General features: G+C 52.4%; 1 protein-coding gene across 4 annotated transcripts; it reads left to right on the forward strand.

Annotated features, from left to right (window-relative positions):
- The first annotated feature begins 103 nt into the window (after window positions 1–103).
- On the forward strand, window positions 104–17,089 carry STRIP1 (striatin interacting protein 1). 4 transcript variants are annotated; one of them, XM_074528346.1, is made up of 21 exons: window positions 104–376; window positions 2,517–2,586; window positions 2,852–2,926; window positions 3,431–3,565; window positions 5,461–5,581; window positions 5,873–5,941; window positions 6,305–6,411; window positions 6,808–6,935; window positions 7,812–7,994; window positions 8,702–8,919; window positions 9,189–9,254; window positions 9,448–9,511; window positions 10,288–10,359; window positions 10,579–10,653; window positions 10,800–10,897; window positions 11,577–11,703; window positions 11,790–11,890; window positions 12,632–12,698; window positions 13,769–13,873; window positions 14,018–14,222; window positions 16,434–17,089. In XM_074528346.1, the coding sequence occupies exons 1-21, from the start codon at window positions 119–121 to the stop codon at window positions 16,679–16,681; spliced, it is 2,592 nt and encodes an 863-aa protein (XP_074384447.1). In that variant the 5' UTR covers window positions 104–118; the 3' UTR covers window positions 16,682–17,089. The 4 variants fall into 4 exon arrangements, with proteins under 4 accessions (XP_074384447.1, XP_074384448.1, XP_074384449.1 ...); XM_074528347.1 differs by lacking the exon at window positions 104–376 and adding an exon at window positions 383–542; XM_074528348.1 differs by lacking the exon at window positions 104–376 and adding an exon at window positions 2,150–2,436.
- Window positions 17,090–18,054: the final 965 nt, after the last annotated feature.

Below are 18,054 nucleotides of genomic sequence, written 5' to 3' on the forward strand. Positions count from 1 at the left end.
ACTGAGCCTTCCTTTGTTCCAGGCCCCTCACTTTGGGACCTGCCTGTTCCGCCACTCCCAACATGGCGGCCCCCAGGCCTGGCCCGCCCTGGGGCGAGGCGGAAGTGCCACACCCAGCATGGCCGCGCCCAGGGCCGCGCCGCACACAAGATGGCCGCGCGGGGGCGGAGCCGGCCGCCCGGCCGTGTGTCGCGCCGTCCGTGGCCGCCGGGGGCGGGCAGCGCCGGCCGTGACGCGGCCGCCACGGCGGAGCGGCGGGGCCGGCGGGCGGAGCTGCATCGCACCCACCGGAGACACCGGCTCTCCCTCCGCTGCCACTCCCAACATGGCGGCGGCGCTGCCCCGGCTCTCCCTGCCGCTCCCGCGAGAGGAGGGGGTGAGTCCTCGCGAGAGCTCGGCGCGGCGGAGCGGCCGACATGGAGCCGGGTGGCGGCCCCGGGCCGGGCCCTATCCCGGTCCCGGGGAACAACAAGGGCCGCGGTGGGGCAGCCGCGCCCGGGAGGGGCCGCGACTTGGCCCGGCCGCCGCGCAAGGACTCCGAGGTCAGCGCCGCCGCCGCCGGGAGTGGGGCGGCCTTCCCGGGCGGGGCGGGCCGTGCCGGGCCTCGGCCAGGGCCTGCCCATGGGTGCTGGTGCCCGGGGGCGGTGCCGGTGTTCGGTCGGTGCCGGTGTTCGTGGGTCTCTGTGTGTGCCAATGCCCGTAATGCCGGTGCCCGGGGGTGCCAGTGTCCGGCCCTTCCAGCCCTGCTTGGGCTCCGCCTTCCCCGGGACCGGCTCGGCCGGTGGCTCCGGTGCTCCCGTTCTGATCGCAGGGCCCGTCCTGGACCGGCCGCTCCCTCGGTATCGGTTCTCTGGGCTGTGGAGCTGAGAGGCCTCTCCCTTCTCGGCCCTGGGGCTGCCCGGACCCTGCTCGGTCTGGGTCGGTGCCGATTTCCCCTTTATCAGTCCCTTCCCCAGCTCCGGGCCGCTGTGACCGGGCTGGGCCGCGAGGGTGGCTCGGTCGGCCGGTCCCAAACGGGAGTGACAGGGCTGGCCCGGGGGTCTCTCGGCTCAGCCGGGCGTTTCTCGGTGTTACCGTTCGGTTCCAGCCCGGGATGGGGTGTCGGGTCTCGCTGCCGTGCTCGGACCAGGGCTGGTTCCAGCCAGAGGTGACCAAACCCCTCAGGGCCACCCCACGGTGCTGGGGTCACCCCGAGCCTTGGGGCGGGAGGGTTGGGTGGAGCTGGGGTGTCCCAGGGCTTTTCCAAAGCGTTTCACTCCTGGGATGGCCCCAGAGCCGTTCTCTCCCATGGTTCCTCAGAAAAGTCCCTGGAATGCCAGGGGATGGATGTTGAGGGGGAATCTTGGAGAACCTGAGGTGGTTGGAGCTACCCCTCCCTCAGACTCTTGGAATTCCGGATTGTCCTGATGTGGAGTGGAGTGGGAGCCCCCAAATTTAGGAGAGTTCTGCTTGTGGATTCATTCAGGGGTAGGTGCCCCAAAATTTGTGTGGGTTTGGTTCTGGGTGCACCCCTTCTTCAGGAATAGGTGCCCCAAAATTTGGGATGGTTATGTGACTCTGCTCCTCTCTCAGGGCTGGGTGTCCCGAGAGGGTTCTGGTGTGGGTCTGCCCTGTGCTCAGGAGTGTGGGTCCCAAAATTCTGCTCAGGGTCTGCTCCTCACTCAGAAGTGAGTGCCCCAAAATTTGGGAGAGTTCTGGTGTGGATCTGCCCCTCACTCAGGAGTGGGAATCTTATAATTGAGGAAAATTCTGCTCAGGGTCTGCCCCTCACTCAGGAGTGGGAGTTCCATAATTCAGGAGAATTCTATCCCTCATTCAGGTGTGGGTGCCCCAGAATTTGGGATGGTTCTTGTATGGGTTTGCCCATCACTCAGGAGGAGTGGGTGAGGATTCTGTTCTGGATCCTCCCCATGCTCAGGAGTGGGAGTCTCATAATTCAGGAGCGTTCTGGTGTGGATTTCAGGATCCTGACATTTGTGAGAGGTGCTGTGCACCAGCCCCACTCAGGGCTGGGTGCCCTGAAATGCTGTGGGTCAATGTTCTTGATTTCTGTAAAGGGAGCTGATGATATTTTGTGCACTAAAGGTTCTTCTGGCTGTTTTTGCAGTTTCTCCAAAGCTGTTTGGAGCTGTTTCATCCTCACTAATCCCATCTGCTGGCATAGCACAGGGAGATAGCCCAAATTTTGCCAATTTTATGTGGAATGGGTCAGCTCTGAGAGCTGCTTGATCTCAGAGAACCCTCTCCCTGTGTCCTGGGGTGTTTGTTGTGCTTTGGGGGCTCCCCCCGTGCTCTGGGGGTGCTGCAGTGGCTGCAGCACAGCCTGTGCAGACGCAGGAGGTGGGCTGGTGTTGCCTCGGTAACGTTTGTGCTGCTGCAGAAATGTTTTTGGTCCCTAAACCAGCAAGACCAGCCCTGGATTTGCAGGAGGATGAGGTGAATTGTGAGTGTTTTCAGGGGTTTTGGTTTTCCTGAAATGTGCTGTAATGGAACTGATTTTTCCCCCGTGTTTTCAGGGCTATTCGGAGTCACCAGACCTGGAGTTTGAATATGCAGACACGGATAAATGGACAGCAGAGCTCTCAGGTAAGGAATAATTCTGTGATGGATCACTTAATCAACCATCATTTCCTCTCCTGGTAGAATTAAAGGAACTGTCAAGTCCAGTATCTCGTTATTGTTATATTTAAATGCTGTATTGATGTTAAAAGGGACAGGATATGTGTAGTTCATATTTTTGGCCTTACACTGGGTGAGGTTTTATTACATTTTTATATTTTGCTAAAACTGCAGTCTCCAGGGCTGAGTTGGAGCTTGGTGCAGTTTTTTGGAGCTTCCCCTCTTTTGGCAGAGCTGTACAGCTACACAGAGGGGCCAGAGTTCCTGCTCAACCGAAAATGCTTCGAGGAGGACTTCAGGATCCACAGTAAGAGCTGGATCTTTTTCTGGATTCCTCTCCCCTGGGGAGGCACAGGGATTTCTCTTCCTAGAGAAGAGGAGCGTGATGTCAGAGCTTACTGGGCTCTGCAGCTACTCCCGAGGGGCAGCTTTGATCTCTGCTCTGTGTGAGCAGGGACAGGACCCAAGGGAACGGCTGGGGCTGTGTCAGAGGAGGAGATCAGGGAAGGGTTCTTTGCCAGAGGGTGCTGGCACTGTCCAGGCTCCACAGGGAATGGACACAGCTCCGAGGCTGCCAGAGCTCCAGGAGTGTTTGGAGAATGCTCTCAGTGGGAGATTTTGGGGTGTCTGTGCACTGCCAGGAGTTGCCCTCTATGATCCTTATGCAGCTCAGGCCATTCCATGATGCCAGGACTGCTCTAATTCCTTGCTGAACAGCAGGATCCATCCCTCAGCCCTCACCCATCCCCAGCACTCCCTGGCTCTGCTGTGCCAGCTGAGGCTGTGCCCAGAGCCCTGCTGTGCTTTGCAGTGCGGGACAAGAAGTGGCCGGAGCTGGAGCGGACGCAGCACCGCACGCACGCCATGCGCCTGCTGGACGGGCTGGAGGTGACGGCGCGCGAGCGGCGCCTGCGCGTGGCACGCGCCATCCTCTACGTGGCACAAGGTGACACTGCCCCTGACACCTGCTTACCGCTGCTAGCTCCCTGAAATGGGTTAGCTTGTAATATATATGTTATATATATTGTACAGTAATATATATTACTGTACAATATATATAATATGTAGTATATATTAAATATTATATATATAATATTATATATAATATATATAATATGTTATATATATTTATTATATATATTGTACAGTATAGTTGTACAGTTAGATACAGTTAGTTATATGTGTTATATTGTATATGTTAACTGTATTATATATAGTGTAAATTTAAGTATTTAATATAGAACTCCTTTATGTTAATAATATTTGTATATATATAAGATATATATAGGATATAGATATAAGATATATGATATATATGTCTAAGGTATATATATTATATCTAAAATATATTTAAGTTATATATAAGATATATAGATATAAGATATATCTAAGATATATATATGGGATATAGACATAAGACATATAGATACAAGATATATCTAAGATATATATGTAAGTTTTATCTATGATATATTTGTTATATATAAGACACATATAAGATATATCTAAAATATATATAAAATGTATAGATATAAGATATATCTAAGATATATATGAAAGATATAAGCTATCTTTTAAATGTATTAGATACAAGATATATATATCTTTATATATAAATGTTTATGTATCTTATAAATGTTTAATACATTTTATATAGTGTATATATTATATACACTGTATAATACAATAGTATTATATACAATATATATGCAATTATGTACTACATATACTATATAATGCGATTATATATATATATACGATATAATACAATAGATACACTAATACCATAGTATATAATAAAACAGGTAATATAGAGTTTTATATTATATATAGTATAATGTATATTGTATTATAATATGTATTGTAGATTATATGGTAGTATGTGTTACATATAAAATACACATTATAATTATATGTATATACTATACGTATGAGGCATAGTACAATATAATTTCATATATATAATATATACATATATAATTATAATATATACACTGTATGTAATATTATTATGTATGTACTATACATATGAGACATAGCACAATATAATGTCATATACAATATATCCATAAAAATATATTATTATGTATACTATATGTAACATTTTTAAGTATATGTGAGACATAGTACAATATAATCTCACATATATAGTATATCTATAAAAATAATTATAATATGTATACTACATGTAATACATAATACAATATAATCTACAATATATATTATGTATAATATACTATATAGTGTATATTATATATTACATGTTATGTCTAACATATAATGCATTGGGTATTAAATATATTTATACACAATATATGAAATGCTGAGTAACATAATGAATAACATGTATAATATGTATAATATATAATGTAAATATATATACTTATAATATGTAATATAAATGTATATTATATATTGTATTAGATATAGTATATAGTTTATGTTATTCATATTATACATTATACACAATATGTTATATATATTGTGTGTAATATAACAATATATAAAATAATGAATGTATAGTATTACTATGATACTATAATTACTAATTATTTTAGTATTTAATATTTAGAAGAATTTTCATTCCTTGTGCATTCCATTCCACCTGGGATGTCTGGAACCAAGCTGAATCTCATGGGATCAGATAGTTTAGAGCAGTTTGGCCCAAAATGTGGCTGATTTCCCTATGTTACCCCAGTTCTGCAGACCTGGAATGGGTTCCCCAAAGAGGGCAGCTCCATGCTGTGCATGCCAGTTTTCCCCCAGTTTGGAGGATGTGTTTTCCATACGAGGGGCTGTGGGAGGGCCCCTGGCGCTGGCATCAGCAGGGTCTCCTTGCAGGCACCTTCGGCGAGTGCAGCTCCGAGGCCGAGGTCCAGGCCTGGATGAGGTACAACATCTTCCTCCTGCTGGAAGTGGGAACCTTCAACGCCTTGGTGGAGCTGCTCAACATGGAGATTGAGTGAGTACTGTGAGAAAACACTTCAGGAGTGGCTCTGGAATTCACCAGAGTGACTCCCTTTGTCCTGGGTGGGTGTGTAATGTAGGATTATACCTGATTTCTCCTGAAATTCCCCATTAATCAAAGTGCCTGGCAGCAGACAGGCAGCTCTGCTCCTCCTCACGTGGCTGTGCTGGGAGCAGGGAGTTCATGGCAGCAGTGTCTGTCTCAGGGTTTGGAGCTGGCACGTGGAGTGCCCATGGCAGAGTCTGAATTCCCCCAAATTCTCTCTGAGCTGTTCTCCCTCCGCAGCAACAGCGCAGCCTGCTCCAGTGCTGTGAGGAAACCGGCCATTTCCCTGGCTGACAGCACCGACCTCAGGTATGCAGTGGGACTGGGGGCACCAGGAGGGGCTCCAGGGTTTGCTGGGGGCTTTGGGAGGCTGAGGCAGGCACTGGAAGGGGTCCCAGAGCTGTCCCAGCTCTGAGAGTTTCCACAGGTGTCTGTTGTGCTCAGCCTGCACAGCAGGAATGGGACAGACTGGGAATATGGAAGCAGTAAAATTTGGGAAAGCAGATTTTTTTCTGTTTGGACTTGTAGAGACTTTTCCCCCCAGTGCCTGTGTGCTGGTTTGGAGCAGATGAATTGTGGATGTGGTCTGGGTTGCTCCAGCTTCTCCCTGGGTGCTGGCAGTGGTTCCATGACTTATCCCTGGCAGGGATTCAGCTGCCGTGGTTTTTGCAGGGTGCTGCTGAACATCATGTACCTGATTGTGGAGACCGTGCGCCAGGAGGCCGAGGGGGACAAGCCTGAGTGGAAGAGCATGAGGCAAACCTTCCGAGCAGAGCTGGGTGAGGACCAGGAGGTGGGATAGAGCTGCCAGGGCTGGAGACAGTGACATGGCATTTGGCTCCAGGAGTTGAGTAATAGTGACTGGCAGCACTGGGTTGGTTTCTGCTCAGCTTGTGGGGCAGAGGGAGGTGGGCAGAGGAAGCCATCCAGCCTTTGCTGCTGCTGGGTGCTCTCTTCCTGGGAAAAAAATTGAATATTTGAGCTGTTGTTTCCTCTTAAACATAGAGGTAAGAAATTACAGAGTTTACAAGGCCTTGGAAGGGGAGAGGAGCTGTCTGGGGTGAGGTGAGGATCTTGGAGCTAATGGGGAGGAGGGTACAGGTGCTGGTGATACTGGTGATCAGGGTGAGGCCAGGGATGAGGAATTCCTGGCTGATGGTGCTGTGTGGTTCCAGGAGCCCCCCTGTACAACAACGAGCCCTTCTCTGTCATGCTCTTTGGGATGGTGACCAAATTCTGCAGTGGCCACGCTCCACACTTCCCCATGAAGAAGGTGCTGCTTCTGCTCTGGAAAACTGTGCTGGTAAGGAGAGGCCATTGATGTGGGATGTGTGGTTTGATACTTGGCAGAGGAGGAAATTCTGCTCTCAGAGTTGGCTGTAATTGCTCCATCCTCTTTCTCTGGTGTTCAGTTTTCCTTTAAACCCAATCCCAGGTTTTCCTTCACAGTGAAGCAGTGGATATTGATGTCTGGAGCTGGATACTAAGGATAGATCCAAAGCAAGGTCCTTGGCTGGGGAAAGGAAGGCTCTGAACAGTTGTGGGTGCCTGGACATCCTCCTGTCCCTCCTGCCTCTCTCAATAACAAGAGGAGCACAGGACAGGCAGCTCCTGTTTGAAACTGGGAAAGGATTTGGGCTCCTCAGGACAAGAGAGACTTCAAGGGGCCGGAGTGTGTCCAGGGAGGGGAACATCACTGGGGAAGGGTCTGGAGTGGCTGAAGGAGCTGGAGGGGCTGAGCCTGGAGACAAAGAGGCTCAAGGGCCACCTTTTGGCTCTGCACAACTCTCGGACAGGAGAAGGCAGCTCAGGACAAGAGAAAATGACATCAAGCTGTGCCAGGGGAGGTTTAGGTTGGATATTGGGAAGTTTTTTTGATGGAAAGAGTGGTCAGGCATTGGCACAGGCTGGCCAGGACAATGTTGGAATCACCATCCCCGGGGGGATTTAAAGGACACACAGATGTGGCACCTGGTGACCTGGATTACTGGTGGCACCTGGTGACATGGATTACTGGTGGCTTTGGCAGTGCTGTGGGAGCAGTGGGACTCGATGATCTCAGAGGGCTTTTCCAACCTGAACAATTCTGTGATCCTGCAAAATGAGTTTGGGAAAGGCAGGTATAGATGCCCTTGGAGCCCCCTGTGCCGTGCTCAGCATGCTGTGATCTCCCTTGCAGTGCACCCTGGGAGGGTTTGAGGAGCTGCAGAGCATGAAGGCAGAGAAGAGGGAGATGCTGGGGCTGCCCCCCCTGCCCGAGGACAGCATCCAGGTGATCCGCAACATGCGTGCGGCCTCCCCGCCCGCCTCCGCCTCCGACCTCATCGAGCAGCAGCAGAAACGCGGCCGCAGGGAGCACAAGGTGGGGACAGGGACATCAGGGAGGGCACTGCCAGGCTCTGTCAGAGCCCAGGAAATCCCTCTGGCTGCCCTGGAGGGCTCCAGCCCCTGCCCAGGGGGCTCGGAGAGCTTAGCACAGAGCCCAAGACCCCTGTGCCTTTGATGTAGCCCTTGGAAGAAAGAATTACCAACCTTTATATGAAGAATTACAAGTAAAAAAAGTTTAAGCAGAATGATATTTGTCATAGGGTGAAAAATAGATTTTTGAGGTTTTTAGAATGGGGATTCAGGGGGCAAGATAGAGGAATCTGGGCATGTCCAGTCGTCCTTCTTCTTTTTCCTAGCCTCCATCTTCTGGGTGATGTTGGCATTTTTGGATTGGTTTAAGGTAGAAGCTCACTGTCTAATATAGGTGATAGGTATTGGGAAGTTATTGTAAATAATGCACCTGTAGTTTTTAGTATAAAAAGACAACACCACCTCTGAGGTGGGCAGTGTGCCTCAACCTGACCTGCCAGACAGACCTTGGCAGGTTGGAGAAAAAATTTTATAGATAAGAAACCATAAACAACATTGAGAAGGAGAATAGAAGAGTTCTGACTCCTTCTTCAACTGCTGGGCTGGGAAAAGAGACTTTCTGACGCATCTTGGGGTCACTGTGACCTGCAGAGATTCCAGAAAGGTTCTGGGTTTGTCTGTGGGACATTCCCTTCCTGCTCTCCCCTCCAGGCCCTCATTAAGCAGGATAACCTCGATGCCTTCAACGAGAGGGATCCGTACAAAGCTGATGATTCCCGTGAGGAAGAAGAGGAAAATGATGATGACAACAGCCTGGAGGGAGAGACCTTCCCCCTGGAAAGGGATGAAGTGATGCCCCCCCCTACCCAGCACCCCCCAAGTGACCGCATCACCTGCCCCAAAGGGCTGCCCTGGGCTCCCAAGGTCCGGTGAGTCTGGGGTGTCCCTGCTGGAAGAACTGGAGCAGGGTCAGGGAAGTGGAGGCTGTTGGATGTTGGGAATCTCAGCAGGGATGTAGGGAAGGTTTTTGGGATTGGGGGGTCACTCTGATGGCTGTTTTCTTGTGGGGTTGACTGGGCACCCTTTACCTGACCACAACGCTTTTCCCTGTGCCTGGGCTGTGCCTTTCCCTGTGCCTGGCTGGGCATCTTCCAGATGCTCTGAAGGGTGTGACTCTTTCCTTCTCCCTTTGCTGCAGGGAGAAGGACATTGAGATGTTCCTGGAATCCAGCCGCAGCAAATTCATCGGCTACACGCTGGGCAGGTGGGTGCAGAGCCAGCCCAGTGCTGCCATTCTGGGGGAGCTGTGGGAGAGGCCAGTTTGGGGGCTGCTTTTGTCTCTCTGTGGCAGCAGGGAAGGCCTTGGCTGGCTGGGCTGTAGCTTCATCCCTGGGTGGTCTCTGCCCCACCCCTGGGTGCTCAGCCCTGCTCCCAGCCTGGCTCTTTCCCTCCTGCAGTGACACCAACACCGTGGTGGGCTTGCCCAGGCCCATCCATGAGAGCATCCGCACCCTGAAGCTGGTGAGTTGAGGAATTCCTCCAGCCCCTGCTGCTGGATGGGTGCCCCTTGCCCATCTCCCTGCTCCCATCACAGCTCTGGGTGGATTTCCCTATTTTCCCCTTTCTCCACCTTGTGATGGGAGAGCAGCCTTAAGCTTTCATCTCATCCTGGATTCACAGATTGTCTGAGCCCCTTCCTTAGGCAGCTCCATCCCTTCCTTAGGGGATTCCATCCCTTATTAGGGGATTCCATCCCTTCCTTAGGCAGCTCCATCCCTTCCTTAGGGGATTCCATCCCTTCCTTAGGGGATTCCATCCCTTCCTTAGGGGGCTCCATCCCTTCCTTAGGGGGCTCCATCCCTTCCTTAGGGGGCTCCATCCCTTTCTTAGGGATTCCATCCCTTTCTTAGGGAATTCCATCCCTTCCTTAGGGGGCTCCATCCCTTCCTTAGGGGGCTCCATCCCTTCCTTAGGGGGCTCCATCCCTTCCTTAGGGGGCTCCATCCCTTTCTGGAGGCTCCATCCCTTTCTTAAGGATTCCATCCCTTCCTTAGGAGATTCCATCCCTTCCTTATTAGGCTCCATCCCTTTCTTAGGAGGTTTTATCCCTCTCTTCATGTCTTCATCCCTTTCCTAATGGCCTTGTCCCAGACCTGAGCCCAGCAGCTCCCACCCTGCCCATCTAGCCAGGTCACCCCTTGGTCAGGGATCTGGGAGGGATGGAACAGGGTGGTGGGAGCAGGCTGGGGCTGGGGGCAGCACTGGGGACGGTGGTGACCCCCTCTGTCCCCCTGCAGCACAAGTACACATCCATTGCTGAGGTGCAGGTGCACATGGAAGAGGAGTACCTGCGCTCCCCGCTCTCAGGAGTGAGTGTGGGGATGGATGGGATGGGGTGGGATGGGATTGGGATGGGGATCCTGGGCTGGGAGTTGGGGGCATTTGGTCCTGCCAGGTTTTTTGGCAGGACTGAGGAGTTTGTTTTGCTGGGGAGGGGTTTCTCTGGAGCAGAGGGGTCGGGGGTATCCTGCCCTTGGGTGCTGGTGGCAGCTCCTGGGATGGGGTTTTCTGGTCTCTCCTGGCACCAGGGGGAAGAGGAAGTGGAGCAAGTCCCTGCAGAGATCCTGTACCAGGGCCTGCTGCCCAGCCTGCCCCAGTACATGGTGAGCTGGGGAGCACTGGGATCCCCTGGATCAGTCCCTTTCCAGTGATGCACCCCACGTTTTCACCTCCCTCCTGCAGTGGGGAAAGGGCCTGTTGCCAGTCCCCTGCAGCTCCCATTCCCCCTCCATCTCTCCCTTCTTCCTAGATTGCTCTCCTGAAGATCCTCCTGGCTGCAGCCCCCACCTCCAAAGCCAAGACAGACTCCATCAACATCCTGGCAGACGTCCTGCCCGAGGAGATGCCGTGAGTGGCTGTGGAGCAGAGGGGCTGGCTGGGGCTGGGAAGGGAAGGAGGGGTGGGAGGGAGCTGGGGGAGTGCCCTGGTGTGGGCTGGGGCTCCTTGGGGGACGTGACCCTGCTCTGCCCTGCATTGCACCCTGCAGGAACTGTTGGACTCGATGCTCTCAGAGGGCTTTTCCAACCTGAATGATTCTGTGATCTTGCACAGTGGGTTTGGGAAGGGCAGCTGTAGATGTCCCCATGCTCAGCATGCTGTGGTGTCCCTTGCAATGCACCCTGGCAAGGTTTGAGGAATCATGGGATGTTTTGGGTGGGAAGGGACCTTGAAGCTCATCCAGTTCCACCCCCTGCCATTGGCAGGGACACCTTGCTGCTGTATGGGTGTCCTTTGCCCATCTCCCTGCTGCCATCACAGCTCAGGGTGGATTTTCCTGACCCATTTTCTCCTTTCTCCACCTAGTGATGGGAGAACAGCCTTAAGCTTTCATCTCATCCTGTATTTATAGCTTGTCTGAGCCCCTTCCTTGGGGGGCTCCATCCCTTCCTTAGGGGGCTCAGCCTTCCATTAGACCAGGTTGGTCTTGGACACTTCCAGTGATGGGGCAGCCACAGCTTCCCTGGACACCCTGTGCCACCCTGAGAGGGATGAATCCCTGCTGACACTGTCCCTCTGTGTCCCCCAGGACCACTGTGCTGCAGAGCATGAAGCTGGGTGTGGATGTCAATAGGCACAAGGAGATCATTGTCAAAGCCATCTCTGCTGTGCTGCTGCTCCTGCTCAAACACTTCAAGCTCAACCACATCTACCAGGTGAGGGGGTCCAGCAGTGCCCACGGGTCTCTGGGCATGGCAGGACCCTGAGTGGGTCCCTGTTCACCCACATTTCTCCTCCCCAGTTTGAGTACATGGCCCAGCACCTGGTCTTTGCCAACTGCATCCCTCTCATCCTCAAGTTCTTCAACCAGAACATCATGTCCTACATCACTGCCAAGAACAGGTGAGGAGAAGGCTGCACACCCGTGGTGGTGTTTGCAGGGCTCTGGGGATGAGGAAAGAGATGAGGATCTGACTCCATATTTCAGAAGGCTTGATTTATTATGATATATATATTTTATATAGCCACAAGCCCCATTTTCATAAGTATCTGAACACTTTTCTTCACTGTTAGGTTATACAAACATGATTAAAGACCATATTACTTCTGAATCATAGGTTCAAAATTTACTATATATATACTATACTTACTATATATTTACTATATATTATTAAAACTATACTAAAAGAATAGAAGCAAGGATTTCATCAGAAGGCTGGCTAAGAATAGAAAAAGAATGATAACAAAGGCTTGTGGCTGAGACAGTCAAGCCAGCTGACTGTGATTGGCCATTAATTAGAAACAACCACATCAGACCAATCACAGATGCACCTGTTGCATTCCACAGCAGCAGATAACCATTGTTTACATTTTGTTCCTGAGGCCTCCCAGCTTCTCAGGAGAAAAATCCTAAGGAAAGGATTTTTCATAAAACATGTCTGTGACACATACCTGCATTCCTGGGGAATGTGGGAGGGGTCCCTGTTTCTTTGGCCCCTCTTCAGTCCCTCCCTGGCAGTGGCTCAGGCAGAGCTGGAAAGTTCCCACCAGAGCCCAACTGCAGTGTGTGGGAAGTGGGGGCTTCATTTCCCCCATGCCAGGGAGATCTGGGGGTACACCTCAAGCACCCCTCTCTTCCTGCAGCATCTCCGTGCTGGACTACCCCTACTGTGTGGTGCATGAGCTGCCAGAGCTGACGGCTGAGAGCCTGGTGAGTCCTCCTGCTGTGACACTCCTGGTGTGCCCGTGTTCACAGGGCTCTGGGGATGAGGGAAGAGATGAGGATCTGACTCCATGTTTCAGAAGGCTTGATTTATTGTTTTATGATATATATTTCATTAAAACTATACTAAAAGAATAAAAGAAAAGGTTTCATCAGAAGGGCTAGCTAAGAATAGAAAAGAATGATAGCAAAGGTTTGTGGCTCGGGCTCTCTGTCTAAGCTAGCTGGACTGTGATTGGCCATTAATTACTAACAACCACATAGACCAATCACAGATGCACCTATTGCATTCCACAGCAGCAGATAACCATTGTTTACATTTTGTTCTTGAGGCCTCTCAGCTCCTCAGAAGGAAAAATCCTAAGGAAAGGATTTTTCATAAAAGATGTCTGTGACAACTCCTGGCACCTGGGGTGCTGCTGGGGGAAGTTTGGGGTGCAGGGGGGCAGCAGGGCTCCAGCACCCAGCCCCTGCACCTTCAGCTCTGCTGTGCTCATTCCCTGGGGTTCTGGAGAGGGGGATGGCAGGTGTCTGATGGGGTGGAGTATGTCCAGAAAAGGGAATGGAGCTGGGGAAGGGGCTGGAGCAGCAGGAGTGGCTGAGGGAGCTGAGGGGACAGCCTGGAGAAAAGGATGCTCAGGGGAACCTTCTGGCTCTGCACAATTCCGTGACAGGAGGATGGAGCTGGAGGTTCAGGTTCTGGTCCTAGGGAACAAGAGAGAATGGCCTCAAGCTGTGCCAGGGGAAGTTCAGGTTGGATATTGGAGGCACTGGTACAGGCTGACCAGGGCAGTGCTGGAGTCACCATCCCTGCAAGCGTTCAGACAATGCGTGGGTGTGGATGTGGCACTTGAGGCCAGGGATTACTGGTGGCCCTGACAGTGCTGGGGGAACAGTTGGACTTGATGATCTCAGAGGGCTTTCCCAATCTTAACAATTCCATGATTGGATGAGTCCATGCCCACATGCTGTGCTGTCCAATGGTTCCTCAGATCACCCCAGCCTCTCCCCATCCCCTCTCCAATCCCTTGCCTGACCCTGCCTCTCCTTCCCCACAGGAAGCTGGAGACAACAACCAGTTCTGCTGGCGGAACCTCTTCTCCTGCATAAACCTCCTGCGCATCCTGAACAAGCTGACCAAGTGGAAGCACTCCCGCACCATGGTGAGCCCTGGGAGTGCTCTGGAGCTCAGCCTGGCCAGGCACCTGCACTGGGGATAACCTGGGACAAGCCAGGGCTTGAGCAGGGGAGTGGAGGAGGGGTTGGCCCAGGGATCCATCCCAGCTGGATCTGGAATGTTCTGGCAGATGCTGGTGGTGTTCAAGTCGGCGCCGATCCTGAAGCGGGCTCTGAAGGTGAAGCAGGCCATGATGCAGCTCTACGTGCTGAAGCTGCTCAAGGTGCAGACCAAGTACCTGGGCAGGCAGTGGAGGAAGAGCAACATGAAAACCATGTCAGCCATCTACCAGAAAGTGAGGCACCGCCTCAACGACGACTGGGCCTACGGCAACGGTACATCCTGGCATCCCTGGCATCCCTGGCATCCCCAGCCCTCCTTCCCCAGGGTTTGTGGCATTCCCAGCCCACCTGCCCCATGGTCTGTGGCACCCCTGGCATCCCCAGCCTTCCTGCTCCAGGGTCTGTGGCATCCCCAGCCCTCCTGCCCCAGAGTCTGTGGCACCCCTGGCATCCCCAGCCCTCCTGCTCCACTGTCTTTGGCATCCTGGCATCCCCAGCCCCCCTGCTCCAGGCTCTGTGGCATTCCCAGCCCTCCTGCCCCAGGGTCTGTGTCCCCAGCGTGCCCTTTCTGCCTGGGGTTTGGGCCTATGTTCTGGGTTGACCTTGGTGGATCTCAGCTGGTTGAGCTTGACCAGGTGCCCACTAAGCTGCTCTACCCTTTCCCAGCTGGACAGGGCAGAGAAAATCAGTTGGGGAATGAGTTGTAGGGTGAAATAAGGTCGTTTAGTACAGCAAGAGCAGAAAAAAAAGTAGGTTTGTTCTCTACTTCCCATCAGCAAGTGATGTTCAGGCACTCTGGGGAGGCCAGGCTGCAGCACGTGGAGCTGCTGCTCTGGAAGGCACATATTTTAAATAACTGATGCCCCATCATTCCTCCTCCTCCTTACCTTGGCTTTATATCTGATCTGACATCACAGAATCTGGAATATTCCCTTGGCTAATTTGGGTCAGCTGGCCTGTGTCCCCTCCCAGGATCTTGCATGTGCTTGATGGGGTGGGAATTTTGGGAGACAGTGCTGGTGCTGTGCCCAGCAGAACCAGAGTACTGGTGGGTTCCCAAAACCTTCCCAGCTCCCACTGCAAAGCCCAGCACTGGCAGGATTCCTGTGGGAAAACAAATTCCAGCTGAGCCAGACACTGCCCAGCAGGTCTGCGGTGTGGGAGGGATTTTGGGGATGACATTTTAGGGCTCAGGGCTCTGCCAGAGGTGTCAAACCTTGGCTGAAAACCCTTTTTGGCCTAAATTGGGCTGGAACTGCAGGTTTGGTGCCTCCCCAAGGGGGTCCAGGTGCCCCAGTGGGGTGACCCCCTCCCACCATCAGAATGTGGGAGGTGGGACAGGGTGGCATTGCAGTTTTGGGCGTTTTGTTTTGGCCCAGGAATGTCCTTTGGAGTGTTCCAGCATTTCCTGGTGCTGAGGCAGGTGGGGCCAAAGGGAGCCCCCATTCCTGGCTTTGTTTTGGTTGTTTCCCTGTGCTGGGGATGCTGAAGTGGTGGTGGAAGGAAGCTCCTGGCCCTGTGCTTTGTTTGGCCTACAAAGGCCTTTCCTGAGTGGGAGGGGGCTGGGGGTGTATGGATTGTTGTGAGGAGACAGAACCAAAGGATATTCCAGACCCTAGGACATCATGCTCAGGATATAAAGTAAGGAGAAAAAGGAGGAATTGGGGGATGTTGGGGGTGATGGTGTTTGTCATCCAAGCCCAAGATATAAAGTGGAAGGAAAAAGGAGGAATTGGGGGATGTTGGGAGTGATGGTGTTTGTCATCCAAGCCACCATTCCCTTGGATGGGGCCCTGTTCTCCTGAAGGTGCTGAACACCTGCCTGCTCATGGGAAGTGGGGGATTAATTCCTTGTTATTCTTTCCTTGTGCTGCACAGCTTTTGCTTTCTTTATCAAGCAAAAGCTTTATTATTCTTTATCCTAACCCAGCAATTTTCCAGCTTTTACCCTCCTGATTCTTCCCTGCTTTGGCTGGTGTGGTAATGAGCAATCAGCCATCTGGGGCTCAGTCTGGCTGGGGTGGCACCAACACCCCGAGGGCTTTGGGCTGGCTGAGGAGTCCCCAGCTGTGCTCACAGGGGTCTGGGGATGAAGGAAGAGATGAGGATCTGACTCCATGTTTCAGAAGGCTTGATTCATTATTTTAAGAGATATATTACATTAAAACTATACTAAAAGGATATATATTACATTAAAACTATACTAAAAGTATAGAAGAAAAAGTTTCATCTCAGAAGGCTGGCTAAGCTAAGAATAGAAGGGAAAAGAATGATAACAAAGATTTGTGACTGTGATTGGCCATTAATTCCAAACAACCACATGAGACCAATCACAGATGCACTATTGCATCCCACAGCAGCAGATAACCATTGGTTGCATTTTGTCCCTGAAGCCTCTCAGACAAAAATCCTAAGGAAAGATTTCTCATAGAGAGATGTCTGTGACACCCAGCTCTGCTCTGACCCCTCTCATGCCTGTTCCAGACCTGGATGCCCGTCCCTGGGATTTCCAGGCAGAGGAGTGTGCCCTGCGTGCCAGCATCGAGCGCTTCAACTCGCGGCGCTACGACCGCGCCCACGGCAACCCCGACTTCGTGCCCGTGGACAACTGCCTGCAGAGCGTGCTGGGCCAGAGGGTGGAGCTGCCCGAGGACTTCCAGCTCAACTACGACCTCTGGCTGGAGAGGGAGGTGTTCTCCCGGCCCATCTCGTGGGAGGAGCTGCTGCAGTGATGGACACAGGGTTGCTCGGAGAGCTGGAGGCTCACGGGGCAGGGCAGCGAGGTTTGGGAGGGGGTCTGTGCTGTTGTGGTGGGCTTGGGAAGAGGATGGAGCTGAGACCACATGCTGCCCCTCTGTGAGCTTCCTTCCAGGCTCATCCCAAAGCTGAGGGTGCCCTGGGGGTTTCCTGTTTGGGTGGGTGGGATCTCTGCCCACCCACCCCATGTGATGCTTTCAGGGGCACCCCCTTGTCGTGCCCCCCAGCCAGGAAGGGGGAGCAGGTGGGAGTGGGGGTCCTTGGGTGGCCCTGCCCAGCCCCTCTGGGGGGTTTGGGGGGCTTGAGGGGCTGGGGTGGCCTCCCCTCACCCCAGGAGGGGTGCAGGAGCTGTACATATATTATATATATTTGGTGATACCTCTGCCCTGAGCGTGGCTGGGCTCTGTCCCTGTCCCTGCCCTTCTGCCTGGAGCTGGGCTGGGATGAGAGCTCCTCATCCCATGTCCTTGTCCTCACCAACCCCAGGGGTACATGGCCCCTCACCAGAAGGTTTAATCTTATTTTGCATCCTGTCTGTTGGTTGGGGGGAGCAGGTTCCCACAGGCTGTCCCTTCCTTCCCTGTCCCATTCACTGAACCCTTCCCCAGCTCTGTCCTGGGATTTCTGACACCTCTGTGGTGTTACCTGGGGTTTTCTTTGTGGTGTCACCACTGGGGTTTTCTTTGGTCCCTGCTCCCAACAGAGGATCCTGACACCAAATCCTGCCAGAGCTCACCCAGGCACCTTGCCTGGCCTCGGTTTCCCTGGCAGAGGGGCGGCAGCAGCCTTGGGGGGTGAAATCCTGGGGGATTCACCCTGATTTGAGGCAGGAATTTGCAGAGATGGTTGTGGGCAGAGGGAGCCTGGGACAGCACCAATTCCATCACCTGCTGGGATTCTGAGCCTGTGGAGCTCCAGGGGTGAATCCCGCTGTGGGGATGCTCAGCCTCAGCCCTGGAAGCAGCAAACTCAGCCTTATGAGCCATCAGAGAAGTTCTGTGGGCACAGCATGGATGGTAACATGCCTGGAACTGTCCCCATCCTGCTCTCTTCCCCCTCAGCCAGGGGTGACATTGAGCTGGATCCATCTGCATGCCCAGTGCTGCACCCTGACCCCGTGGGCAGCACAGAGCCAGGTGTGGATGTGCCTCCAGGAGAGCACAGAGAAGGAAAAGCTGCCCTGGCTTGGTTTAATGATGAGTAAAACTTCCAGAAATCCCTGCTCACCCTGCTCAGGACACTGCAAACCCACCCAGCAAAGCTCCCTCAGCACCACTTTGCACCCCAGTGAATCCCTGAACGTGGTTTAGAGGGAAACCCTGTGGTGCTGCTGGGCTGGGATGGTCCC

The sequence above is a fragment of the Zonotrichia albicollis genome, chromosome 28 (genome assembly GCF_047830755.1).
Source record: "Zonotrichia albicollis isolate bZonAlb1 chromosome 28, bZonAlb1.hap1, whole genome shotgun sequence".
Classification (NCBI taxonomy): Eukaryota; Metazoa; Chordata; class Aves; order Passeriformes; family Passerellidae; genus Zonotrichia; species Zonotrichia albicollis.